This window comes from Bicyclus anynana, chromosome 8 (assembly GCF_947172395.1).
Source record: "Bicyclus anynana chromosome 8, ilBicAnyn1.1, whole genome shotgun sequence".
NCBI lineage: Eukaryota > Metazoa > Arthropoda > Insecta > Lepidoptera > Nymphalidae > Bicyclus > Bicyclus anynana.
Genome location: NC_069090.1, coordinates 1,691,875 through 1,719,311, shown reverse-complemented (window position 1 = coordinate 1,719,311; position 27,437 = coordinate 1,691,875). Strand labels below are relative to the sequence as shown.

Sequence of the window (27,437 nt, the reverse complement as noted above, 5' to 3'; positions counted from 1 at the left end):
TCGAGGCAACAAGCCGCGGTGAAATGGTACGGAAAAAATTTTTGGCACTGCGACTTTATGACCCAAGGGTCTCCACGGCAAAAGGTACAAATATGTAACTCTCTGTCAGAGAGGCATACTTGAGCCACTTACCGGTTTCAGCTTTTTCTGTACGAACAATTTTTGATTTTACACCAAAAATTGTTCGTACTCAACTAAAATACTAATGTAGTCTGTACGGCCTGTATGGCATAGTTATTAGTTTCTGAACGATATGACAGTTGACACTGACACTACTCCTTTGACTTTAACAATTGACATTGACAAGTTTCAACTTTCAATGCATTTCAAAATTAAAAATTGATATTTTTAATCGTATTTTATCCTTATAGTTTAAAACCATAAAAATAAATAATTCTCGTTTTTAATTACAAAGTAGTAAGTACTTAAATCGTATTCTGTAAACGACCTTGCATACCACCGATATTGTAATTCATAAACAAGCGTTTTAGGATAAAGTATCTTGAACACTATTGATTTATATCAGCAGAAAAATCAGTATAAACAAAGGAAAACTAGTTTATCATATTAAATTACTAGCATTGAGTAAACAAGCGACAAACATGCTGCCTCGTTCCTATTACGCTGACCAAGAAACACACCGAAAACGACAAATTGATACGTTGAAGATCTTCAATGATAATGTGACAGAATTGAATGAAAATTCGGAATACAGAGTGGAATTCGGCGCTGATGGTCGGAATTTCAGCTTAAACGTGGTATTAAACCCGGAATTTCCAAATGAGAAGCCGAGTATTTTTATAAATCCTGTGATCCCTCATCCCTGGCTGGCTGAGAATTCAAATCAAGTTGTGGGTGCTCCGGGTTTAGTGAACTACACGCCGCATTCTGATTTAGGACGTGTGGTTCAAGCTATAATACGTGAGTTCCAGAAGTGTGTGCCCAATCTGCTGGCTAATGAGGACAAATCAACGGACACGAGCCCTCAGTCGCAGTACAGCACCCAGTCCTTGATGTTCCCAGCACTGAGTGAGCTGACTGTTGAGGAGCTGCAAGAGATTATAGAGAACCCAGACTTGCAGGTAACTTTGACTGTGTTTGAAATTCTGTCTTCTTCTTCTTCATCTTTCCTGGGCCATATATGCCTTTGGCCAAGAGCCACTAAAGTTTAGCTGTTGTACGCCGGCCCATTTGGTGCTGGTACCCACTGGAATCTCTCCAACCAAACTTGCTCTAGAAGCTTAGCAATCCGCCCAGGCCGCCAAACTCACATGTTTGTTGTTTGTTGCCAATGTGTGCTGCACATTGTTCAGATACACCTCTGCTTCTAAGCATAACATGTATCAGTGTTACTTCTCCCTTTATGCATGCTCTGCACAGAACACAGTGAGCAGTGCCCTGTCGTTAGTTCCATAACTGGTTTAATATTTGTTTTAATTCTGTCTTGTGATTTTGATTGGTACTGAATCATTTATCTTTTATTTATCTGTTTGCTATTGATATTCTTTTCTGTCTGCTTTTGTTACTATATGTGACATTTATTTTCTTATTAAGGAACAAGATGCTTTGGCTTACTATACTTAATAGAATTTCTGCTCTATTGGATAATTTGATGTTACCTATACTATTGTCAAACAGATGTAAACACTTATTGAGCAAGTTTATAAAACACAATTGATCTGTCACCACCACATTTTTTAACTTTTGTAGTCTGATCTTAATTAAAGACTACTTGATCTGTGTAAACTATACCTAGGAATAGAGTATGGACTCAAAAGGGCTAGAACCCAGAGCCGTAAAGCCTTTTATAAAAAAGGAATAGAGTGTTGAGCTTAAAATTGTAACAATTGATATTGCATTCCTATAATACTCCTTATAAATTAATTGACATTTAAATGCATTTTAACTGTTGTACATTCCAGGACAAACTGTTAGAAACAACCCCACAGCTGGTGGAGCTGGATCTAGAGACTGAGGAATTGATGACCAGCATAGAGGAGATAGCTCAGGATAACCTCAGCAAACAGCAAATGCTTGACAGTCTCAAGTCTGAGGTATGTACTATGAAAAGATGAAGCAGAAAGGGAAAAGGGAATGCTCATCCCCAGCCCTGGCCTTGTGTAGGGGACCGTAAGAATTAAAATATGTGTGGTTTAAAGTGTGACAATGAAACAATATGAAATGTTTAATTATTTATTTATTCATTGGTCCACTAACAACTGTTACAATTTTTACATAATTACAATCTAATAAATACAAACACAATTCTCTGTACAATCTTATTAAAGCAGACTTTTGGAATATTTAAATCAGTTTAACCTTCCTAACCTTCTAAACAAAAAGGTTGAAACATCTTCAGTAGGCAAGAGGTGTAGATGCATGCCAAAAAATATGTTATTGACATATTCTAAGCATACTGAAGTGGCAAACCCATCCTATATATCCTTGATTCTAATATACTTGACTAAGCTCTAGAACTCTGTTTGCTAATGTTTTTAAAACTGATTATAAAACTAATTCCAGGTGTTAGACAGAATCTCAACCATTGTCCAAATGAAGATGAACTATGAGGAATTGAACAGGAAGCATCAGAAGTTATCGGAGATGTACGACCCATACAGAATCAGATTCTGTCTGAAGCAGGCAGCCTTGAAAGCTGACGAGGATGCAGAAAGTATTGCAGAGCAATTTTTATTAGGTTAGTATTGTGTTATTCCCTCATGCATTGGAGAGCATGTTAAGCCAATTGTCCCCGATATTCATAATCATCATCATTAATGGCCCATATCCGGCTCACTGTTAAGGATGAGAATCCTCTCAGGATGAGAGGTGTTAGGTCTTAGTACACCACACTCGCCCAATGTGGATTGGCAGACTTCACACACCTAGAAAATTTAGATAATTCTCAGGTAGACAGATTTCCTCACAATGTTTTCCTTCACATTTCGAGATATGTGATATTTGGTTTCTTAGAATGCACACAACTGAAAAATTGGATTTGCATGCCCCAGACTGGATTAAAAATCTACTATACTATATATATTATATAGTAAGGTCATACTCACTGGGCTAACATCTCTAACCAGATAATAAGATTTGATAATGTTTGTTGTGGAGTTAAACAATATTCCCCTAACCCTGCTAACCCACATTCACCTGATGAGGTTCAGATTCTACAACCAGTAGGCCTAAACTGTGATGTGACCCACAGTATAACAAGTGAAGACAAAATGGCAAATGAGTGGCCATACCGAAAATATTGGTCAATAATATTTCATTTTATCTTCAGTAGATAAATATGTTATGGGTTGGCCCTACATTAAAAATAGTGATAATAAACTTTGTTTTACTTTCCTGAATTATATCTGAACTTGGACTTATTTGAAACGAATTTTTTTGCCAAACCTGGGGTCTGAACTAGAAACATATAGTGAAACTGAAACATGCCAAATAACCTAGAAAGAAGCATGCTTCAAATAAAAAGGCAAGACAAAGTCAGACTCTACTATCTGAAGCAAGACCAAGGTCAGAGATGTGGCAGTAACAATAAGCCTAAGTGGAAGTGGACAAGACTCTTCATGCCGGATAAAAGAAATAAGTGAACCAGGGAAGTGACAGAGTGGTATCTTAGGACAAGAAAAAGGAAAAAAGGTCACCCCTGCCAAGGATGGGAGAATGACCTCACAGACAGCAGAAGGCATTTGGAGAAGGACAGAGAATTATAGAAGTGTCCAGAGAAAGGCCAAAAGCAAGCTGAAGGAACAAATCAAATAAAGGCTTTATTCTTATTATAGACTTATTTGATAACAATACTAACTTTTTATTGTTGTTTGTATTGTTTTAAAATACAATACTTTTCCTTTTTTTTTAGGAAACATTCCTGTGGAGACTTTCGTAGCAAAATTTGCGGAAAAGCGCGCATTAGGTCAAGCGAGGCGCGCACGAGAAGAGCGGCTAGCGCACCAACTAGCGCAGCTTGACAAGGCTACAACATAGAATATTACAAACTCATGTTATATATAAGTAATTATTTATAATCTAGTTATTAATAGGACATGTTTTTTTAATAAAACATATACAGGTGTCCCGTAATTACACAAATACATCACCTTATTATCTAAAACTAATTTGAATAGTTTTCCAAAAATCCCTAGGGTGACCCTTAGTTACATTTTTTTTCGGGTTTTATAATTTTTTCATTCTTGAATCAGTTTTTTCAATGCTGTAACTGTTGTAATTAAGATTTTAAAGATCTGATTTTTGTTAAACCACCTGAGTCGGTTCAATGCCTTTCGGGTCCACACCTGCGAGTCGAGAAGCTGAAATGGCAATGGGCCGGACAAATCGAAGAAGCGTTATTGTTGGGGTCCCAAGGTGCTGGAATGGCGACCCCGCACCGAAAAGCGCATCAATGATGTTCGACCCCCAACAGTTGGACAGTTGCAGGGAGCCGCTGGATGCTGGCTGCTCGAGACCGTTTTGTTTGGTAGTCCATGAAAGAGGCCAATGTCCAGCAGTGGGTGTCCATCTGCTGATAGTAATGATAATGTTCTTATAATAATTAGGAGTGTCTGGCTGTCAGCTTTCGGCCCATATATGTATTTGTTAATGTTAATTTTTTGTTGTTTTTACCTGTCAAAAGTGTCCTATTAATATAGGCTATCAAAAATGTTGCTGTTACTGTTTTTATTGTTACTATTCGTATCATAGTATCTTAATAGTTAGCTGATCTTTAACTTGGGGTCCATTTGGAGTTTGTATTTCCCTAGACCAGTTGAAGATTGGCCTGAAATAATTCAGATATTAGTCATTAAAGTAAAGGCATTCCATAAATACGTGTATTGTTCAATGAATTAAGTATGTATGCACCAAACTTTCAGTTCTCTCTGACATTGCAAACACGCCGATTTGTGCAGCTATTATATACAGGATGTTTGAGAGTATTTCCCAACTAACTACTAGACTGATTTGAAATTTTTTTTCACCAATAAAAAGCTACATTATTAGGGAGTAACACAAGCTATATTTCCTCCTCATATCCCCATAGGAATGGGAACTACGCGGGTAAAACCGCTTGGGTCTAGTATATAACTTCGCTGGCATATGTTTTTGTCCACTGCGCAACAATACACCTCGTGTTCAGAGCGGACTTGAAGTTTGGCGTAACTATAATAATATATGTAAGGTAGTGTCAAGGTGGAATTATATTTGTCTGACGTGTCGTGTCATGACATCTGAATCGGTATCATACTTACTTACTTCCTTACTTCCTTCGGCGCTACAACCCTTTGTGGGTCTTGGCCTCCTCTACCACTTTTTTCCATCCATTTCTATGCCTTGCCTTTTTTTCCCACCCAGATAATTTTTTCATTTTTTGCAGGTCCTCTTTCACACAATCTAGCCATCTTTTTTATGGTCTTTCTTTTAATCTTTTTACCAGTGGCTGAATCGGTATCATACTGTAGGAAATAGTTGTCTGAGACGGATATGACGTCAGGTGGTACGACTTGGTTCCGTAAAGAGTGGGGAGTTAGAGAGGGGTAGCGGTAACAAGTCAGACAAATATAATTCCGCCTTCAGAATTGATACAAAAGATAGTAATATGTATGGTAGGTACTGATTCAATGAGAACATATTTTATACTATGCTCATAAGTATTGTAGATATGTTGTACTTGTACTGTGATGTAATTACAAAGTTGGAAATGATTAGATTTGAATACATTTGAAATTAATAAGTTTAGTATTTTTATTTTTCGCTCACCTTTATAATTATGATTTCATTACTACTAATGTTTGCGCTACTTTTGGATAATACATGATTTGCTTGTCATGGTAACATGGCATATAATTAAGTACAATTTTTAACTAGAAAATTTACTTAATCTATTCTGGATATGGGAACAAAATTTTATAGGCCCTATCTACCTAACACCTATGTAAATATTATATACCTACATAATCGATACTTTCCCCTGATTTTGTAAGTCCCGTAGGCTTAAACCACTGAGGTCCCATAAAGGTGTCCTTAATAGGACCTCAGTCACCGGGGTGTAGACGAGCGCAGAAGTGTCGCCTGATGGGGCCAGTGTTGAATACTGACTATAATATTTTATAGGTGCAGGTTTCTATCTTCGGTTTTAATATAGAAGCAGAAAATATGGGCGGAATGATTTTCTAAGGGCGTTAGAGTGCATTGCAATGCATAAAGGCATTTAGTTCGTGTTACAAATTATGAATAGTTAAAATAGGTACCTACTCTAAATAATAGCAGACAGAAATCGATAAAAACCAACTTCCGACAGACGAAAAAATATGAATGACTTCTAATACAAAGAAATAGTCAAAACAATGATTATAATCTTAACAATGAGACGGCCTTCATTCTGAAACCAGTTGGAAACAACATCGTTCAGTTGGAACGAACACTATACCTATTTTAATGATTATATACGCGGAACCTTATTATCATAACGGTTCGAGGTTTGGTGTGACATAACACCTAACCCCGGTAATTTATTATTATCATAGCGTGATGATGAAATACGATTAATAACTTGTAAAATCTTATCGGTATCGTTCTTACTTAATTCAGTAAAACATTTGAATTCGTTCGGAAATCTAGGTACACAATATTGAGCAAAAGTGAATGGGGACAAAATAAACTAAAGCTTTGTAAATTCAAATAGCTATGGCGGGAAAATTTGTGATTGTGTTTATGGTGAACGTATTTGTTCTCGTATACGGAAAAAAATTAACACAAGTGGTGATGTTAAGTAGGCATAATATTCGAGCACCGTTAATAGATAATTTGGAACATTTTTCTCCAAACGCTTGGCCTGTGTGGAGTTACAGGCCTGCTCATTTGACAGCAAAAGGTGCAATGCTTGAAGAATATATGGGTGAATATTTGAAACATTGGCTTGAGGAAGAGAATTTGTTAAGTGAAAGTTGTCCAAATGAGAGCGAAATACACATTTACGCAAATACTAAGCACAGAACGCGAGAATCGGCGAAAGCATTCGCTAGAGGTGCGTTTAGGAATTGCGATGTCAAAGTGCACGTAATCGATTCCGAAGATATGGACCCAATATTCAACCCTGTTATCCATAATGCATCTGATGCACAAAAAACAGCAATAATTGGAGAAATGCAGCTAAAATTAGATGCGCTTCAATTGCAAGATCCTTATTTGGAATTGGAAAACATAGTGGAATTAAAAACAGCCGAATCTTGCACTTACGAAAATATATGCAATTTTGCGAATGTTAAGGATGACATTTTTTACGAAGTTGGTGAAGAACCGAATATAAAAGGTCCTTTGGCGCAAGGCAACAGTATCGTAGACTCGTTTTTAATGAGCTACTATGAAGGAATGCCTTCAGATCAAGTCGCTTGGGGTAAGATCAAAACTCCTGAACAGTGGAAATCCCTTGCAAAAATTACAAAGGAAAATCAAAATGTACGGTTTAATAGTACGATACTAGCTAAAGATGTAGCAAAACCATTGATTGATTACATAAAAAATATACTGCTAAAAGAAAAACCGCCAAAATTTACTTTGCTACACGGCCATGACTCGAATGTGAATTCGGTTTTGGCGGCAATCGGATTCAAAGGTTTTGTGCTGCCAGATCAATATGAAACTACACCATTGGGGGGCAAGGTAGTCTTCCAGAAATGGCACGATGACGATGATAACAAAGATTTGTTAAAAGTTCATTACGTTTACCAAACCACTGAACAGCTTAGGGATGGCATTAAATTGACTGAAGAAAATCATCCCCAATGGGTACAATTGGAAATTAGAACATGCCCCGTTGATGAAGATGGTTATTGTGATTGGGGAAACTTTATAAACTATTTGAATCTTATATAATAACAACAAAAAATTAATGTATGAAGCTCTTAAATTTCGCAACATCAAATAATATATTAATATTAAAATTAAAACAAGTACTTATTATGTAATATTACGATTACGTGAAACGTTGTTTATTAAATTTGCATTTGAATAAAAGTTGTACTATTTTATAATTAGGTCGCCGTTTCTTTACCTACAATAAAAATGTTACTATCATTGTCATACCAATTTAAATGACAAACTACAGGCATCCCCCCCTTCTTATAGAAAAAGGATTAGAAGCATCGATTGATAGGCACGATAGTATTAAGCATTGGGCTTGATACTATCGTGCCAAGTAATGATCACTTAGACGTTAATGTTATTGACTGGGGCTGGCTTAACTTGCTCTCCGAGATACGAAGGTGTTAAACTAACAGCACCGACTTTTCAATTCTACTGTGCTATTCACGCTGTTGGCGGAAGCAGGGCACGGTGAAAGGTGCGCAAAAACGCTGTCATTCGTTCATCGAATTTTAGTGCCCATTTTTTTTCCATACCGGGGGCTATATATGAAAAATCGATTCTTATGGAGTAAATTCCAAAAAATGTTAAAAGAAAGAAAAGCTCGTTACGTTAGGGAAAATTTATTTTAACAAATGGCAATGCCAATTGTTTTTTTTGACATTGACATTAACAGTATCAATAAAATTAAAATGTGTGACATTTGATTTGACTTGACATTTAGTTTAGTAAGTTTTGAAAGATTTAGGTATGTATGCTGAAAAGGTTTGTTTTGTTTAAAATATATTTATCTTTTCTTTACGGTTTCGATGTTTATAAAGTGTAGATTACATTATCTTTGTGCGAATTTTGTTAAATGCAAAATATCAGATGTTAGTAACAGTAATTATAAACGTTTTAGGTTACAATTCTATATTGCAAATGACCTCCGAATACTTCGTTTCCTCATATCTTGCTCAACGAGTGTTTACTCAACACTTTAATTAGTAAATAGATATCGTGGACATTACTTTGTGTACGAACAGCCAAAATGTATAACAGACCTTTGTTGAATACAATACTTTTTATATTAATTTGTGTAATATTGCAAGTGATAGTTTTTTCTTTTATAGTGTATACTAGTGCAAAACCATCACTAAAGTTAGAACAAGTGGTTATTCTTAGCAGGCACAATGTGAGAACTCCTTTGTCTAAAAATCTTGCCAGAATGACTCAACAGCGTTGGCCACACTGGAATGAAAAGCCAGGTTTCTTGACCGAAAAAGGTTTTCTTCTAGAAAGTTACATGGGTAAATTTTTTGCTGCTTGGCTGAAGGAAGAAGGATTATTGCCTAAACAATGTCCTAGTGAAGAAGATTTCTATGTCTATTCCAATGGAATGGAAAGAACATTACAATCAACTCACGCTTTTCTGAAGGGAAGTTTCCCGAATTGTAATATAACAGTACATCATGCTGATATTAACAAACCTGATCCTATATTCACTCCTATGATTCATAACTCAACAGAAGTGTTCAAAAAAATAGCATTAAAAGAAATGGAGAACATTTTAAACGATCAAAATTTTAATAAATCTTACAGGGCAATGGAAGATATACTAAATTATAATGAATCTGATTGTTGTCTAATAGACAATGATTGTTATTTAGAAGCTGATAAAATGAATATTGATTTAGTTGTTGGTATGAAACCCAAAGTAACAGGTCCAATGAAAATATGCAACGAAGCTATTGATGCATTTTTGATGGCATATTATAATGGGTTCCCATTAAATGAGGTAGCGTGGGGTAAATTGAATGATAAAAAATGGAGCACCATTTTAGAAATCACTGCTGGTTATCATAATTTAACTTTTTGCGCTAAACACATTGCTAGAGACATAGCACAGCCTTTGATAAAGTATTTAACTAATATATTTTTAAACAAAAATACTAAAGTTACATTATTAATGGGACATGATGCTAATATTAATGTTTTATTAACTGAAATGTTATTCAAACCATATGTTTTGGACTATAACTTTATTTCCACACCAGTGGGTGGTAAGATTGTTTTTCAGAAATGGTTGGATGAAAAACTTAATGAATATGTGTTGAAAATTGAATATGTCTATCAAAGTAATGATCAATTGAGGGATGGCACAACACTATCTATAGACTGCCCTCCACAGTTTAAAATATTGGAACTCCAACATTGTAGAACAGACTATAGAGGGTTTTGTCGCTGGAATGAATTTATTGATTTCTTATACCATTTATGATCTCAGCAATATACAGTCATGTTAAATGAGAAAAATTAATATATTTTCATTATTATAAATTAAATAATTTCTAGTAGTCATAATATAACTTCAGTCATGTTGATAAAATATATTAATAACTATTGTTTTCGTTATAGTTGTAGTAAACATTAATATTCTATTAAAATATCATTACAGTATCTTTAAATCTGTAAATTTTCTGTATAGGTACTTATTAAAATTGTCAGTCTCTCTCTACTTTTTTCTGATATTTTTTTTATATACTTAACGGGAATATTTGCTCTTATTTTTTCTAAAATGCTAACATTACTTTGTATACTTCATCTAGTTTTTAATTTTTTTATCTTTTTTGAATAATTACTACTTACACTGGATATGGTATGTTTATCTTTTTGGAGTTTCTAAAACAATCATCCAATTTTGACGAAATTGGCTAATACAATGTTTGTGAAATAGTACAATACAACCTTTTTTTTGACGGCCTCCATGGTGCAGTGGTATGCGCGGTGGATTTACAAAACGGAGGTCCTGGGTTCGATCCCCGGCTGGGCCGATTGAGGTTTTCTTAATTGGTCCAGGTCTGGCTGGTGGGAGGCTTCGGCCGTGGCTAGTTACCACCCTACCGACAAAAACGTACCGCCAAGCGATATAGCGTTCCGGTACGATGTCGTGTAGAAACCGAAAGGGGTGTGGATTTTCATCCTCCTCCTACCAAGTTAGCCCGCTTCCATCTTAGACTGCATCATCACTTACCATCAGGTGAGATTGTAGTCAAGGGCTAACTTGTAAAGAATAAAAAAAAAAATACAACCATTTTACTATATTTGATGTGCTAGAACGTTTTTAAGTAACATAACACATGCCACCTAATCTATAAAACATATTACCCTATTTGTAATTTTCCTTTTAGTTAGTTAAATAGTACTAGTTTTAGTTTTTTTTAATTAAATTCTCACCTTTATTTCTTCACAATAGGTATTTGTGCCAACTCTTTTATACTTAAGTGCTAGTCAAAAATGTGAAACTTACAATTATCGTTTTTTAATAAAATATATTTTTATTTTGTTTATAAATGTTTTATTTTATTTTTGTCTAGTGGGTTTTGTGTCTATGTGTGCCAGTGGTAACAATAAGTACAAATAACATTCAGTTTTATTCATACCTTCTTCACATTGGTACCAATTTCATTATCTTATTAACATTAACAAAAAGATAGATAACTACCAAAATCATATTTAATTGCACATTAATGGCCCAAAGCCTTGAACTTTAAGCGATAACAAATTATTTAAAGATGCTTCTTACTTATTCTTTAGCGTTATACATCTCTATACTATGACCTGTTGTCACCTGTTCAGATAGGACTGGTCTAAAATCCGGCATAAGTAATATATACCCTCATCTGTTATTCCTTAGTGGTAGAAATAAATAATAGATGATAAAGTTCACAGTGACACATTGCAAATAGGTTGTCTAGTGAAATTGCGGCCAAGCATTTTTCGTACAAAATCTGGGAACCATGAACTAAGATCGAAGGCAACCTAATACAGTTAAATTAAGCATAAAATAAGTTATCGTTTGACATATTAGACGAATAAATAACTGATGAGGGTAGGTATATATAAATAACATTACTTAACTGTTTATATTTAGCAACCCCGCAGTGTAAAGCAGGCAACCTTTAATTTTTCTTCAATTATTTTTGATTGAACTAATGTATGATTTTTTAAATTATCCAACAAAGGAAAGATAATAATTTTAATTATGTTCGGCCGGCAACCTATGTGCATTGTGTAAAGTGTCAATATGAATATATAATGATTTATTTATTTTGCTATCATCCGCGAAAATTCGGCGAACCCATGCGACAACGTCACCCAGGTCCGATAAAATACTCTCTACGTAGGTACGTTTCAATTGCAAACGGATGATAGCAAAATAAATAAATCATTATATAATCATGATGAACTTCCGCAAAGTAACGCCTGCTTCTATCCAATATTCAATATGAATAGTTTCTATCAGTTATTTCTTATCCCAAATTAAATAACAGATGGTATTTTTCTTTCGGATTTCGACCTTAGGTGGTGTTTGTTCTTAACAGAGAAAAATCTATTATACTAGCGGTTTGCGAGCGTTCTCAAAGCGGAGCGGGCAGGGTTCCCAACTTAGGGGTTTCCCCCCCAGATTTAGGGGACAAATAAGTGAAATGGGAGGTATTTTCAGGGATTTTTTGACTCTTTAATATTTTTAAATTGATGATAATTTTAATATTACTTTCTTGACTTAGCGACTTATAACGACATATAATACGTTATTCTACAACCACTCTAAAGGCATCTGGCGGCAATTTTCATCGAATAAAAAAAAATGTTAAGTTTACTCATTGTCAACATGTATGATTTCAAAAAATCTGAATCTTCAGATAAAGTCGTAATATTTTGTATGCTTTAAATATAGACTTTTGAAACATATTACAGCATATTATTTCTAAATTATTATGAATTTATGTTTTTTAGGGGGACAACTTAATAATTAAGGCGATTTTAGGGGTTTTTGACACAAACTTTAGGGATAAATATTTTGGAGAGTTGGTAACACTGGGAGCAGGCTCGCAACGTATACGTTACGGGCGCGCAACGAACACGCCGCGCATGCGCAGCGAATTCGTTGCGAACGCTCAATTTTGTACTGTCAAACGCCAGCCCATCCCAGTTTGGCCAACCGTACGATTTAAATCATATTTGTACGACTTTTTTGGCCCTTGTACTACGTACGATAAAATGTATATAGGTCTTGACATTCGCAGGTAGGAACGAAATTGTTTTGAATTTTTTTTTATTCGTTTGCAAACTCTCTTACATTCGATTAATTGTGGGTTGGGATTCCCAAATTCATCGATTCTTGCGTTTTAGTCTCCGGCGTCTTCGGAGTAACAAAACTATAACAGTAGTGTTTCCTCGTCAGAATCATTTTAATTAAGAATGTACTGTACGTCGTTGATTCGCTACAAAATCGCGACGGAAACTTCGCGAATCTGCCACGCCTCCGCGACGTCTTTGTTGGACAGTCGCGACCTGTTCGCGACGCATTCGCTGTGCACCCGCTCCGCTTCGCAGTCGCTTGCAAACCGCTAGTATCATAAGGCCCTAAGTCGTTTAACCATAAGCACTTATCTACTTGTATTCTACTAGGTTGTATGAAACCTTGTCAAATTGATGATATGAATTTCAAATTCAAATTCTTATTATCGCAAGTTGTGAATCGATGATCGAGCAGGGCATTGTTTTATTCTCTTAGATGTGTGCTCCTTTCGTAACCAGTGGTAGGTAATTTATCTGGATTTTCAGTTGGTTAAACGACATAAACTAGGTCCGTTGAATAATAATTATTTTAAATGAAAATTTTGGCCTTCTTCACGAGAAACTCAAGCTATCTAGTTATCTGCGCCACTGCGCAGCTGCGCAAAACTCACAAAATGCTGTTATATAAATAAAAATTTAATCAATGTAGGTATATCTATAATGCATCCCGAATCGGGATTATTACGAACGAAGTTGCTATAGGTACTTGGAAATGTTTACTTATTAAACATTGCGATTAAAAACATCACAGGCGCTTCAACACATTTTTGTGACACATCACAACCTGTGACATGAAATCCTGGAATTAAGTCTTTCATAACGATACTTTTATCAACTTAGAATAGCTGAAAGTTTTGTCCGGTCAGAACCTTCGTATTAGCTTACCTAGGTACCTATCTACGGGAATTCAAGTTGCCAGACGCTTTGCAGTAACCGTTCGACGACTGACGATATGATTACTCAGAATATGCTGAAGAAAATATAAAAATACGCCTTTACGATTGAGGGTCTGAAAGTGAGGAGACTGGATCTTTGAAACCTGTTATCTCCTTCCTCCACAAAGCTAGCATGATCTGAACGATGGTCTAAGTATAAACCATAGAATTATTATCTATGGTCTTAACTCTATAGTTGAAGAGTAGTAGGTCCTATCTACTACTGCTTACCGTCTTATCTATTTATACCTACAGCTTAAGCTAACAATCTTTCAGTTTTATACTGTGATTTTTATACACTGAGGAGGGTCTGACCACCAGGCTCTATACATAATCCCTCCACTGCCCTTCACGCTATAGACTGCTCTATACGTAGGGTCATTGTGGCTACAGTGGGTCATGTGGGAACACTTGGTCGGCAATATATTGGTGAAAAAGAGACGGTCTATAGTTGCGCCTCTTTCACATTATATTCGCGCTCCAACATGACTCACGCCAAGCTTGCCAGTGGATCGCTAGGAAGCGTTTTAAACGGTACAGGAATTAGTTTGTGTTTTGTGACTGCAAAAGTAGAAAAAATACGTAAGTTTTAATTTTTATTTCTTCCATAGTTATAAATGTTAGAAGTTAGTTAAAGTTTTTATGTTTTAAGTACTTATTAAGGTCTCATTTGATAGTAAATTGAGCTAGCTTTCTCAGTGAAGTATTCTGTTATTGCGTCGTTAAATTAAAATGGCGTGGGTGGTACACAGTGAGTCGTTTCCAAAGTGGGCACAGTGAGTCGACCCACTGTGGACCTATTGAAATAATCTATATTCTATACTAATATTTTAAAGTGGAAAGATTTGTATTTTCGTAGGTAACAAATAAACTCACAAACTACTAGACCGATTTGAAAAATTCTTTCAATAGAAAGCTACATTATCAGGGAGTAAAATAGGCTTTATATTATCACCTTTTTCCTATGGGAATTAGAACTGCGAGGTTCTTCTATTTCTATACAGGAAGAAATTTTTTCAAGTACGGATATTTTTATATTTTGTACATAAACAAAATTTAATGAACACGTATTTTTTCTTTTTTTTTTTAACTCAACAATAACAAAGTTATCGTTAGCTAAAGTTTAAACATTTAAACAGAATTTGAGGGTCACCCTATCGCTGTACTAAGTAATAGCACAGTAATAGGCAACTACAAAATCAGCTGGTAGGTACTAGGTTAGCGAGCGCCCGCGCCGAGGGCCGTTGACCTTTCTACGTTTATTTTTGTACCTATTATTTTTTATAATAATTAAAGGTCGTCACTTTTGAGTTGAGTATCGATTTTCCCTTCATACTTTATTGGGCTTAGGACCATCAATAATGCGTAGTAATAATAAAAATTATAAACTTTCGATTGGAATAATGAAATACAAATGATGATTATTATTACGCAAACTTTTGCATTAAAGGATGATTCGACTTAAATGCGCAAGCGACGGCAGATTGTCTGTCACTGGTCGCCCATCGGCAATTCGGCAGGCGTCCTCAGGGATTTTTCGATCCCCTCACCCCTGCCACCCCCGTCAGCCGAAGCCGAAGCGATATGACTACTGCCGGTATTTCTTTGTCGGCGTCTTACAAAGTGCCGCCAGCAGTTGCGCAGTTTGTTTGGGAATGTGTCCATTATTTTGTTATTTCTGAGACATAAATTGAAAAAAAAAATTACATAAAATGTATCGAACTGTTTGTAGATTTATGTTCTATTAATGATACAGAACCACGAAAAAAAATGTCCGCACTAAAGTCCGAATCACCCTGTATAATATTGGGATCGATGGCTTAACGTGCTCTCCAGGGCAAAGGACGTAACACCACCAACTTAACATCTACATATTGTAAGTTTATTTTACAGAATGCCAAAGAAACGCCCGTTATGTAGGAAAATAGGTAATCATACCGAAGAAGATATGAAAAAAGCTCTTCAAGATGTCAAATCAGGGAAAAAATACTTGCTGTTGCCAGAGAACAGAAAATTCCATTTTCGACGTTACAACATTATGCAGCCAAAGTTAAAGCATCACAAGTCTACAACCACAAGTCCTGAAAATGTGAGACTTGTACCAGAGTTAACAGAGTTTTCACGGATGAGCAAGAACAAGCATTAAAGGAGTATTATCAAAATTGCGCTCTTATGTTCTCAAATCGATATCCGTTAGTTGGTATTTGGAAAGGTTTTTATTTAATTTTATGTTTTGCTGATAATAATGTTATTACAAAAATCTCAATTGTGTTTTATAGGTTAGGTAAAAAACGAAAGTGCTTTTAAATTGTTAAGTGGCTAAAGTAAAAAGTCTAGAAGCTAAGAATCATTTGTTTTGTTTAAAATTTATAATATATATGTTGGTTATATTTGAATGGATGAATATTATTACTATATTTGTTTATAAAGAAGAATAACTTCATTTACTTTGACATTTTACATATGAAGACTTTTGGTTGACTAGTTAAGAATACTACATTTAAAAAAATCTGTATTTCATAATATTAAAGGATTAATAATATGTTAAACAAAGTCTAAATACAGTTTTTATACATAGATAAAAAATATTACCTTTTATTTTAGGTTAAACACCCAACTGACCCACTGTGACCTGAAAACTGACTCACTGTATACACTATATAGGACACAGTGGATCAAAAACCATTTTTTAAAAAAATATATATTTTTCAAAAACTATTAAGTATAATACATATATTTGTATACCGAAACGCAGCCAATTAGTCTACCTTTCTTCCACTAAAGTTTGACATCGATAGCTTTTATGGTTTTTGAGATATATAACTCGGAAAAAAGGGTGACCCACTGTTCCCACAATCACCCTATACCGCGTATACCTTAAGGTACCTATACCTATAGAGTTTGTGGCATAGATAGTGCTTTTTCGTCATAGATTTACGATTCGGTATAATTCTATGTTTTTCGTAGACAGAGAATGTAATAAGTGTTCATGCTAAATAATCTTCTTTAAAGGGATTAAGGTGGTCAAAGGCACTAGCAAGTTTGAAAGCAAGCCCTTCACCTTTCATGCTACAAACTTGAAACTTAGCAGTAAGGTAGTTTAGACTAATAACCACAGAATAATATACTTACCATGATATACTGATTACATTTGTTTAAAACAGAATGTCAGTAAAAATCGAAGAGTAAATTAATATGTCAAAATTCTGGTGTCTAGCGCCAAAATTCTGGTTTAAAGTAAATTAAGTAGCTTAAATCTTTTGTAATCAAAATTGTCAGTAATACCTAATACATAAACAATTAATTGGTTTCAATTTAAGTAGAATTTAAAAGTTCTTGTTACAATTAAATTATGCCGTTTCTCAAAATCCCTACAGTTATCCATAATTCGCTGAACGCTCACAAAAATTGGATGAAGTTGTTAGGTGAAGCAGAAATTCTAGTAACCGAAGATGCAGAACTACAGGTGGTTATCAAAGAAATACTTACCTACTTCATCCAGGGGCGTAGCTACCGCCTTATCAATGATACGGGGCTCCCGGACTAGAGGGGCCCCTTACGTGTGAAAGCAAAGATTAGTAAATTAATGTTATCTACAATCTCCGAAAAATAAACTTAAAAAACTGCCTACCTACTTGAAAATTTTATTAAATTTGAAAATTAGAAGTTAAGGCATTTTCTTAGTTTATTCCAATCTTTCCTCTCGAACTTTTACAATTAGGGGTAAATCAAAAACTACAGATTTGATTCTATTGGGCCCCTCAACTAATTTTGATACAGGGCATGCTACGCCACTGTCATCATCATCTTAACCGTCGATGGACGTCCACTACAGGCGTTTTGCTAGGGACATAAAGACATCACGGTCCTGAGACGCCTGTATCCAGCGACTCGCTTGATGTCGTCAGTCCACCTGGTAGGAGATAGACCAACACTGCTGTTCTGGTGAGTGTTCGCCATTCCAACACCCTGGAACTCCACCATCGATTCTTCGGACTACTTCTACCTGTCTTTTACTTGTCTTTCATTGTGAAATGTATAACATAACGTTTCTTCATCGGCGTGTTATGCTATTGGTCTTGGTCATTAGGTACAAATGAGTTTCAGCTGTGTGCATTTTAAGAAATTCAATATCACGTGTCTCAAATGGTGAAGGAAAAACATCGTGAGGAAACCTGCATAACAGATTTTCTTAATTCTCTGCGTGTGTGTTCTCTACCAATCCGCATTGGGCCAGCGTGGTGGACCATTGGCCTAACGAATATGGGTTGATAATGATGAAGGCCTGTAAGTTGAAGTATTTGCATTTTCACATTTTCGGGGTGTTAGCGAAGTGCGGTAAGAGATGTCACGAGTAACCATAGCGATACGTTGACGCCATTACAATCGCGTACGAAATTTTCAATTATTTCACATCTGTAAGTGTAAGTCAACTGCAATCTTTATAACGTCTCTGAAATCAGCTGCGGCACCAGTCGCACGTGTGGTGAGGCCTGCCGCGCCTCTTTCTTACCGGTGATACCTAATGTCTTGTAATGCGCAGCTTAACGTACTCGCCGGGCTCTATACGAATGCTAACTTTTCAGAGAAAAGCCGCAAAAGGTTTGCGGCTGAAGGAACGCAAAGTGCCGCCCGCGGTACTAGGCCGCATATACGCGCAGTACTGTGACGTCATCAACCGCATGTACGACGCCTACCTGAGCCACGTGCAGCTGCAGCGCGCGCCCGCCATGCTACACATCGTCAGTGTTATATGGAAACGGTAATAACAAGTTCTGGCGATCATCGTTGTCGCAACGTTGACATTAACGTAATACCACTTCCAAGTGGAAGTCTATAGTTTTTTTAGGGTTCAGAACTTCCGAACGTACAAAAACGAAGCACTAAGATCACTCGCTATCATTCGAATGTCCGTCTGTCACAATTTTCTCCGAATCTACTGGACCAATCAAGTTAGTTTTATATAGAGTTAGGGAGGCTCTTGCTTGGCCACGGTTATAGTCTGATGGTAAGTGTAAACGCTTATGGTGGTAGGCTTGAGGCCTATTCGCTCTTGTCATCAAGATGTTGTAAGAATTAGGAAACAAGGATTTCGGGAGAGAGTATCATACCCTTGCTATGCGTATACGCTTCGTACAAGTTCTAGGATGGCAATGATATGGTGATGGAAACCTACCCTGCGTCTTGCAGTGTCATGGTAAAATGGTACCTACTTACTCGTACTTCTTACTTCCTTCGACTCTCCACTACCACTTTTCTCCATTAGTTTTTTTTCCTCACGTTTTTTTCCCAAGGTGCTAACTTTTTAATTTTTTGCAAGTCTTCTATAACACAATCTAGCCATCTTTTCTTAGGTCTTCCTTTAATCTATTAGGTGTGGTCTCGAACATGGTGATGGTAAAATGGTACGAGATTAAATAGCTCCTGCGCATACTCTCCGAAGTATTATATTCTGTAATATACCAAAAGACTTTCAAAAAGCAACCTTTCGACGATGATTAGGACTTTGAAGTTTTTTCAGAAGGGGTGATTTTTCGCCTATGAGTCTCCTGACTCGATAATCCGAGCTTGCCTTTGACACTCACAATCTCGCCATATGATAAATGTACCTAAACGCCTAAGAATCCCAAATGCGTTTTCGTAGAATATGCCTCCAATTGTATTATTATTTATGCCAAAGAAAATAAAAAGATTGTCCAAATCCGACTGAGTTTTTTCACTTCGCAATTAGACTGCTTTATAATCTCAAAGAACACTAAGAACCTTCATTTTTGTTATAATAATAGGATAGGTTTTAATGCTATTAAGTCAAGTAGGTACAATAAAATGTCGTTGTATTAAGTACTCGTAGATATCTAAATATTTTCCAGACTATACGAACTCCGTCAAGAACTAGTGGGCATCTTAGTAAACGACTACATTTACGTGGACGACGCACTCGTGTCATTGAAGAAGACTCCTTATGATATTCAGGTGCATATTATTAGGTCCAGGCAAAGTCCAGGTATATTTTTAGCAAATGGCGTAGCGTTCTGGGGGCAAAGAGGTAATTGCCTCGGGCAGCATATGAAAAGGGGCGACAATTCTAAAGTATTAAAGTCTATAATGTCCCTTCAAAGCCTTAGAGTCAATAATTAGAGTCCTTTGATTGGCCATAGGTCCTGCTTTCAAGCAGTATTTTCTCTTTTTTCTTTATTTTTTGTATTTTTGTATTTGTAGAGGATAATCTCTGGATCTACTGAACTGATTTTGAAAATTCTTTTAATACTAGAAAGCCACGTTATATGTGTATGTGAGTGACATATATTTTACCACCATATTCCCACGAAATCGGATATTACGTTGGCTTCTGCTAGTATATTTTAACAAAATATAATTTTCATTAGGTATCTAAGTGTCGCGAAGCTGAAATGGCATTGGGCGGGGAACATAGTCCGAAGAGCCGATGGCCGTTGGGGTCCCAAGGTCACTTGGGGTTGGGGTCACTGGAATGGCGGCTCCACACCAGAAAGCGCAGTATTCGCTAGATGCAGGTGGCTCAGGATCGTGATGTTTGGAGTCCCTACAAAAGGCTTATGTCCTGCAGTGAACGTCCATCAGCTGATATGATGATGATGATGATTAAGATGAATCTTACGTGGAATGCTCTACTATCTCTATCATTACCTACAGATCATAGTTCCATACCATTATCCTCTGGAAAGCCGTTCTCAAGGTATGGAGGAACTACTGCAGACGATGTGGGCCGAAACTGAGAGGCGGAAAGCACAAGAATTGGTATGATCGTAATTAATTGTACGCCTCATTGGTCGAGTGGTTAAACTATTTTAGAATTTAAACAACGTAAGTGTTATTCATATTAATTTATTATGAAAAACTCACGTGATACAACGTCAGAGTATGCCCGACTAGTTTCTAACCCATACGGGGCACTTAGTCATGAGCTGATTCTTGCAACACGGCATGATCGAAACTCCGTTACACTCTCCGACGGTTCATGAATGTCGTCTTGATTGGATCCGGGGCATGCACCTCCAACTTCTCAGTTGTGTACATTTTAAGAAAACGTGTCTTGAAAGGTTAAAGAAAAACATCGTGAGAAAACCTGCATACCTGAGAATTTTCTTAATTCTCTGCGTGTGAGTTTGCCAATCCGCATTGGGCGAGCGTGGTGGACTATTTTGCCTAACCTCTCTCATTCTGAGAGGAGACTCGAGCTCAGCAGTGAGATGAATATGGGATGATAATGAATGATTACGTATCCATCACTAGGTTTTTATAGTTAGAAATAATGATGTCTGTACTAACTAAATCAGTATAATTTAAGGACAAAACAGAAAATGAAAATCAGGATGGATTCAATTTCGAATTTTCTCAGCTTGAATTGAAATCTGCGCCAAAAGTCATAGTAGGTACGTATTAGCTTTTATTATCTCCATTGACCTATTTTAAGTTACTGTGAGTGCCTATGTTTTTCAATGTTTTTACAGTATGAAAACATTGAAAACTCCCACTAGGCACTCAGTAACATGAACTTAAAATTGAACACGAAAACGCCAATATCTTTGAAACGTCAGGTCAGGTATTAGTTTATACACGACATCGTACCGGGACGCTAAATGGCTTGGCGATTCGTCTTTGCCGGGTGGTAAATAGCTCAGCCGAAGCCTACCAGGCAGACCTGGACCAATTAAGAAAACCTCAATCTTTCCAGCCGGGATCGAATCCAGGACCTCCGTTTTATAAATCCACAGCGCCACAGAGGCCGTCTATATAATTAATCGCTCCATTAATATAGAAGCTACGATGTCACAGAACCATAGATTTAAGAGTCGGTACGGAGTAGTTAAAACACCCTCTTTTTGGCTACCTACAACCACCAACAAGTAACAATTACTTTGTTGAACAGGGAAAAGCGAGTCAACAATCATATCAGAAGAGTTCGTTCAGGCTCGTGTCATACAAACACACGAACGATACAGGTAAATCAGTTTGTTACAGATAGTAAACTAAACGTGAATGGAATTAGAAAGAAGAAAGAAAAGATCTTTATTTTTAAGTAATGCCACATATCACATTAAATCTAAATTATAACATATTTATTACTATACTAAAGTATACTTTGCGCAGGCACTTCATAGAGGCTTAAATGCACTGCTTACCATAAAGTCTCATTACAAACCTGAATTGGAGAAGAAATTTCCGGTATAAAGGTCTATGGTCTGGAATTAAATTGACCCGAGTTGGGAATTAAACCCAGGACCTCTCTGTTGAGACCCATAGAAATGCCAACAATATCAGAGAAAAAATTATATAAGTAAGTAGGTTAACTATATTATGACTTTTAGAATTTTCATAATTCTCTGTGTGTGAAGTCTGCTAATCCGCATTGGGCCAGCGTGGTGGACTATAGCCTTATCTTCTTATTTCACCACTTATCGGTCTGAAAGGAGAATCGTACTCAACAGTGAGCCGAATATGGGTTTTTAATGATGATGATGATGACTACATGACTTTTTTCTTCAGACAATACTACATACAGGATTTCAAAGCCAAATGTAATATAAGAAGACGATATTTTGCGGAGAAAGCAGTTGAAGCTCCTAAAAGATTAAGAATATCTGCTGCAGCGTTGATTCAGAGAGTTTACAGGTAGAGTGCATCTTCTAGTCATCTAATTGCATACGATTGTCTTGGTTCAAAACGTAATAAAGTAAAGGGTCACTGGGAACGTACAGCGATCCCTTTTAGGGTTGAAAGGATGATTCAAAAACGGTACGGTTTAAATGTATTCCTTTTTGTATCATTATTATGTAGTAGGTTGTTACCAATTAAAAACAACCACTAAATATATTTTATTTTATAATCCACTTTGAATTATAGTAAACAACATTTCTCAAAAATAAGAGAAGTCTTTTTTTTCGGAATTGGCTCATTTTTGCCCTATATAACCCAATGCAAATTGATAGCTAGTGATTCCTACTATCACGCCTGAAAGTTATCGCTATACGTTTCCAGTGACCCTGTAGATTAAATACATACATTACAGAAGGTATATGAGAACAAAAAGAGAAGCAGTCCTCAACCACAGAAGGGACGTGATATTGGGAATCGCGCCAGATCCATTCCAAAAAAGACTTGACTTAGAAGAAGAAAATAATAAGGTTAGTCCAACGGTGTAGGAATTGAACCCACACTACTAACCACTGCGCCAAACGGCGGTCAAGGCTCATCATAAAAATATTTCAGATATACGAAAGAACAAGTAGAATTAGAAAAGATTTACAAGAAAAATATGCAGAAGAGATGGAGAGGGAAAAGACTAGACTGATCGTATTTAAGAAGGACAATCAAATTGAAGATATAACAGAACACATATGGCAGTGGTTCCGGGAATGGTAAGTTAATATAGATTAAACTAGCAGACGCCACGCGGTAATACGGGAATAGTAGATTGTTAACCGAGGGTGGAAAGAATCAACTCCCGAGGTATATAGACGCACGAGCGTAGCGAGGGCGGCTATAGTCCGAGTAGGAATTGATTCTTTAACCCGTGTTAAACACTCTACTTTTCATTTCGAATATGAGGAAATTTCATTTCGATTATGAGGAAATTATAATTATTGTCTATTTATTTGGCCCGCTCTTGGAACGTCGGTAAAGCAGTCGTCAAATTGAAGGACTGCTTTACCGACATTGTGACTACTCCCCGCTAGGCGGCGCTCTCTAAGGAGTACGACTGACTTACGTAAAAATCTTGTTACATCCTACTCGAAGAACCACTAATGTTATAGAATTCATTACACTGGCTGTTTAGAAACTCACATGGCCGTAGCATTTTTTTTATAATTACTTTACTTTTTACATAAAATTTTTTCTCTAAAACTTCATTGACGTCTGAACAGGCTGTATGGTTAACGATCTTTGCCAGCCCCCGAATTTAGTTGCAGACAAATTAAAAAAAAACATAAAACTCTTTACAGCTAATGACAGCAGTTCTATTTTTAAAGTTCATTCCGGCCCTTAGGTGAGAAGTAATTTGTATGAGTTATTCCCTCCCTGTGTAGGGAAGCAGCATTTTCCACCCAATACTCAGATCAAAACAACACTACTTTCCGAGTATGAGAAATGAAAAAAAATATACCCTATCAGAGATAATAATTGTAACGGTCCAGTTTCAGACCCTATTGCAAATAAACAAACAAACAATCAAGTTCCGTATTTTAATTTTAGTATCGACATTCTTATTAATAAATTCTTTGTTTGATACCCATATTGTAGACTTGATCCACACTCTTTGGAAGACTGCCTATTACATTTAGATATTTATATTCTTAGTACAGCAGATATAGATAAAATTTATTTAATTTTAGGTATGAGGGTTATGGGTTCTTCCCTGGGTATCCGTATGAAGCTGAAGGTGGTACTGTTATGGTCATTCGAGAGGACTACCCCTATATAGAAGAGCAGATAGAAGAAGACGAGAAATTGGCAATTAAAATGAAGGGCAAGACTAAAGAAATGGTAAGAACTTGTCGAAAGAAATGAGAAAGACATATCTCGTGAAGAGAATAAGAAAGACCTGATGTCGACCAGTAGCGGCGGAATCGAATAAATCGTGCTCTCTTTCATTGTAACGGGGCGAAGGAACATTTTAGAAAAAAATCGAGATATGAAGGTTGTATGAGTGCTAGGAGTAAATAAATCGCAGTTTCAAAAAATCCAAAGTTTCACTACCACTTAGCGCCCTCCCATTAAAAGTACACACAATTTTTACAATATGTTTAGTACTTCCATAGATTAAAAGATTGATGCGTGGAAATAAATAAACCAACAAAGTCATCCACTAGATGATAGTAGTATAGATAACTGATTCAATTAATAATAGAAAGCGAATTCCAGTTAATACAGGAACAGAAGCAAGCAAAGCTGGACGCTGAAATGAGAGAGGAACTAGCGAAAGAGCAGAGGTTGAAAGAAGCAGAACTGTTGTTCAAGATGCGTTGCAACCCTCTTGCTGACCCGGGCCATGAGCCCAAACAGTCCATGCACACAGGAAGTATTGTTGAGGTACTTGTATAAACTAATTTAAAACGAAGTTAGGAAAAGTCCATGGTTCCTGCAGGGTTTTTGGAAAACAAAATTTTGCCGCTCTTTAGCACCGTAACGTTTCACCTGCGTAGTTCCCGTTTCCGTAGGAATACGGGAATAAAATATAGTATAAGACACTCACAAGTAAGTCGGCTTTATATTTTTGAAAGAATTTTATAATCAGCTCAGTAGATATAGAGATTACCATTTACAACCTCCCAGACATTACGTTAAAACTCGCAGGCATCATCTATGCTAAAACATAAAGGTCATACGCTATAACTGCAAAGCGTTACGCTAAAATTGTCAGGCATAGCCTTAAAGTCCAAAATATTACGCTGAAACTCTCAGGTATTAAACTGAAACTCTCAGGTATTACTCTGAAACTCTCAGGCTTTACGTTAGAACTCTTTAGCATACGCTGAATCTCCTACACATTACGCTGAAAATCCCAGGCATTAAGCCAAAACTCTCAGGCTTTACCCTGAAACTGCAGGTCTTACGCAGGTCCTACGCTAAACAGACACCATCATACATAAGTCAGTAAATTATTTGGCTTGTGTGAGTCAAATATTTGCAACAGTCGTCTAAAAGAACAACAAAGACACAGTGCTTATTTAGGGCAAGTTAAGTTGTCAAATAGATGGCAAACACATCTTATTAATCAACCAACCTTCTATAGGCTCTGAAAAACTACCGAGCAGCTTGGTCTATCTATGATAGTTTTCCAGAAGAATACCCAAGTGTTGTGTATGGATACATGCAGGCTATACTAACTGAGGATCTGATGAACCAACTTCATATGGAGTGCAGGAAATATGTGGATGAACTTATGAGGTAAAGGTTTTCTTCGGGCTAACTTTGTCAGGGAATATGTCCAAAATTTAAAACCTACCAGCCTATAAATAACAGACCTTAGTAGGCAAAGCTGAAAAATATTATTATGAGAAATCATCTCCCCAGTCATCAATCATGAGGAGATCCGCAGACGAACCAAAGTCACTGACATAGCTCAGCGAGTCGCGAAGCTGAAGTGGCAATGGGAAGGCCACATGGTTTGAAGAGCCGATGGAAGTTGGGGTCCCAAGGTGCTGGAATGGCGACCCACACCGGAGAGCGCAGTGTTGGTCGACCCCCTTCGGTCGGTTGGTGGACTGACGACATTAAGCGGGTTTCAAAGTAGCCGTCGGATGCTGGGGCATCGAGACCGTTGTTTTTGGAAGTCCATGCAAGAGGCCTATGTCCAGCAGTGGACGTCCATCGGCAGATAATGATGATAATGATGATGTCCCCAGTATTTATACTTTTAGCTTCGTGGCATCCCAACACTTTAGAACATGATTTATCATGCTATCCGAGGGTAGAACACACTGATACAAGACGTTTAACGTACCCATAGTACTATAACATATAACTTATATGATTTACTCGTATGTATTTGCGTTGACAATCATTGAAAGTCAGTTCTACAACCCAATTTGAAGGGCTCTTTTCTATCATCAGGTTGGATTTAAAACTGCTGATAAAAATGCATCAAAAAATGTACCAGGACATTGGTAAGAAGTATCCGAAATTGAAGCCAAGGAAAAAACCGAAAGAAGAGCCGATTCCAGTTCCTTTTGACATTAATGACAAAATATTACGGAATTTACAGGTATATATTGATTGTGACGTGGGTTTTCTAACTAACGATCTTGGGGGCGTCCGAACTGATTCACTCAGGTCACGGTTACCCCCTCCCGAATGGCCCTCTAAGCCCAGGTCCGAGTCTCATAGGAGACGCCCTTAGAGAGTCGTTCCATCCTCTATCTTTATTTCAGCCTTCGGGTCTCATCATACTTTTGGGCTCGCCCAAAGGACGCTGTAGTGGTCCCACATGGAGCCATCGGCACTTACTCAACACGAAAAAAAAACTTATTGTTTACCATCAGTGCCTTAGTCCGTCAATTGATAGAGTTAGCCTTACGGCAAATAGTATCATTAATAGTGGGTCTAATTTTGCAGGTTGTGTTCGACTTAAAAATAATTTCTAAGCCCACCTCCAAAATAAAGGATATTTACGGAGATTTGAACTACGTGGCTTACGATTATAACATAAGAGACCCCGATGCGAAGTAATTTTTGTAATCTTTCTTTTTTCTTACTTACTTAGTTCTTTAATTATCTTCCCTCTAACCTTTGGGGTGGGTAGTTGTCTAATATAAAATTTGCTTGTAGATTCCCCCCTCCAGGATACGGTGATGTTAGACGTCGTTTGCTACTCTCGTGCGTGTTTGGGTCCGGCATCGAACCCACTGCCTCTCGTAACAAGGCCGTGATGCTGCTGGGGCCGGCAAGAAATGGAAAATCATTTATGGTCGACGCTGTTTGTGGGGAACTTAGTAAGAAAATTAATACCACTCTCAATACAAAAGTACACGA

General features: G+C 36.8%; 3 protein-coding genes and 1 long non-coding RNA gene across 4 annotated transcripts; all 4 read left to right on the top strand.

Annotated features, from left to right (window-relative positions):
• The first annotated feature begins 297 nt into the window (after positions 1 to 297).
• LOC112047603 (vacuolar protein sorting-associated protein 37A) lies at positions 298 to 5,737 on the top strand. Its single transcript, XM_024084754.2, has 4 exons — positions 298 to 1,082; positions 1,923 to 2,054; positions 2,524 to 2,698; positions 3,872 to 5,737. The coding sequence occupies exons 1-4, from the start codon at positions 603 to 605 to the stop codon at positions 3,994 to 3,996; spliced, it is 912 nt and encodes a 303-aa protein (XP_023940522.1). The 5' UTR covers positions 298 to 602; the 3' UTR covers positions 3,997 to 5,737.
• A 712-nt stretch (positions 5,738 to 6,449) lies between these two features.
• On the top strand, positions 6,450 to 8,511 carry LOC112047602 (glucose-1-phosphatase-like). Its single transcript, XM_024084753.2, has one exon. It carries the CDS (start codon positions 6,691 to 6,693, stop codon positions 7,876 to 7,878), a length of 1,188 nt encoding a protein of 395 aa, XP_023940521.1. The 5' UTR covers positions 6,450 to 6,690; the 3' UTR covers positions 7,879 to 8,511.
• Positions 8,512 to 8,620: 109 nt separating this feature from the next.
• On the top strand, positions 8,621 to 27,423 carry LOC112047601 (uncharacterized). Its single transcript, XM_052882844.1, has 14 exons — positions 8,621 to 10,085; positions 15,148 to 15,168; positions 16,066 to 16,075; positions 18,469 to 18,687; positions 19,796 to 19,898; positions 20,598 to 20,702; positions 21,443 to 21,507; positions 22,975 to 23,089; positions 23,175 to 23,323; positions 24,299 to 24,449; positions 24,828 to 24,995; positions 25,699 to 25,853; positions 26,520 to 26,670; positions 27,234 to 27,423. The coding sequence occupies exons 1-14, from the start codon at positions 8,897 to 8,899 to the stop codon at positions 27,255 to 27,257; spliced, it is 2,625 nt and encodes an 874-aa protein (XP_052738804.1). The 5' UTR covers positions 8,621 to 8,896; the 3' UTR covers positions 27,258 to 27,423.
• LOC128198338 (uncharacterized) lies at positions 20,749 to 22,720 on the top strand. Its single transcript, XR_008251069.1, has 3 exons — positions 20,749 to 21,337; positions 21,835 to 21,907; positions 22,452 to 22,720. It is a non-coding gene; the product is annotated as an uncharacterized LOC128198338 (long non-coding RNA).
• Positions 27,424 to 27,437: the final 14 nt, after the last annotated feature.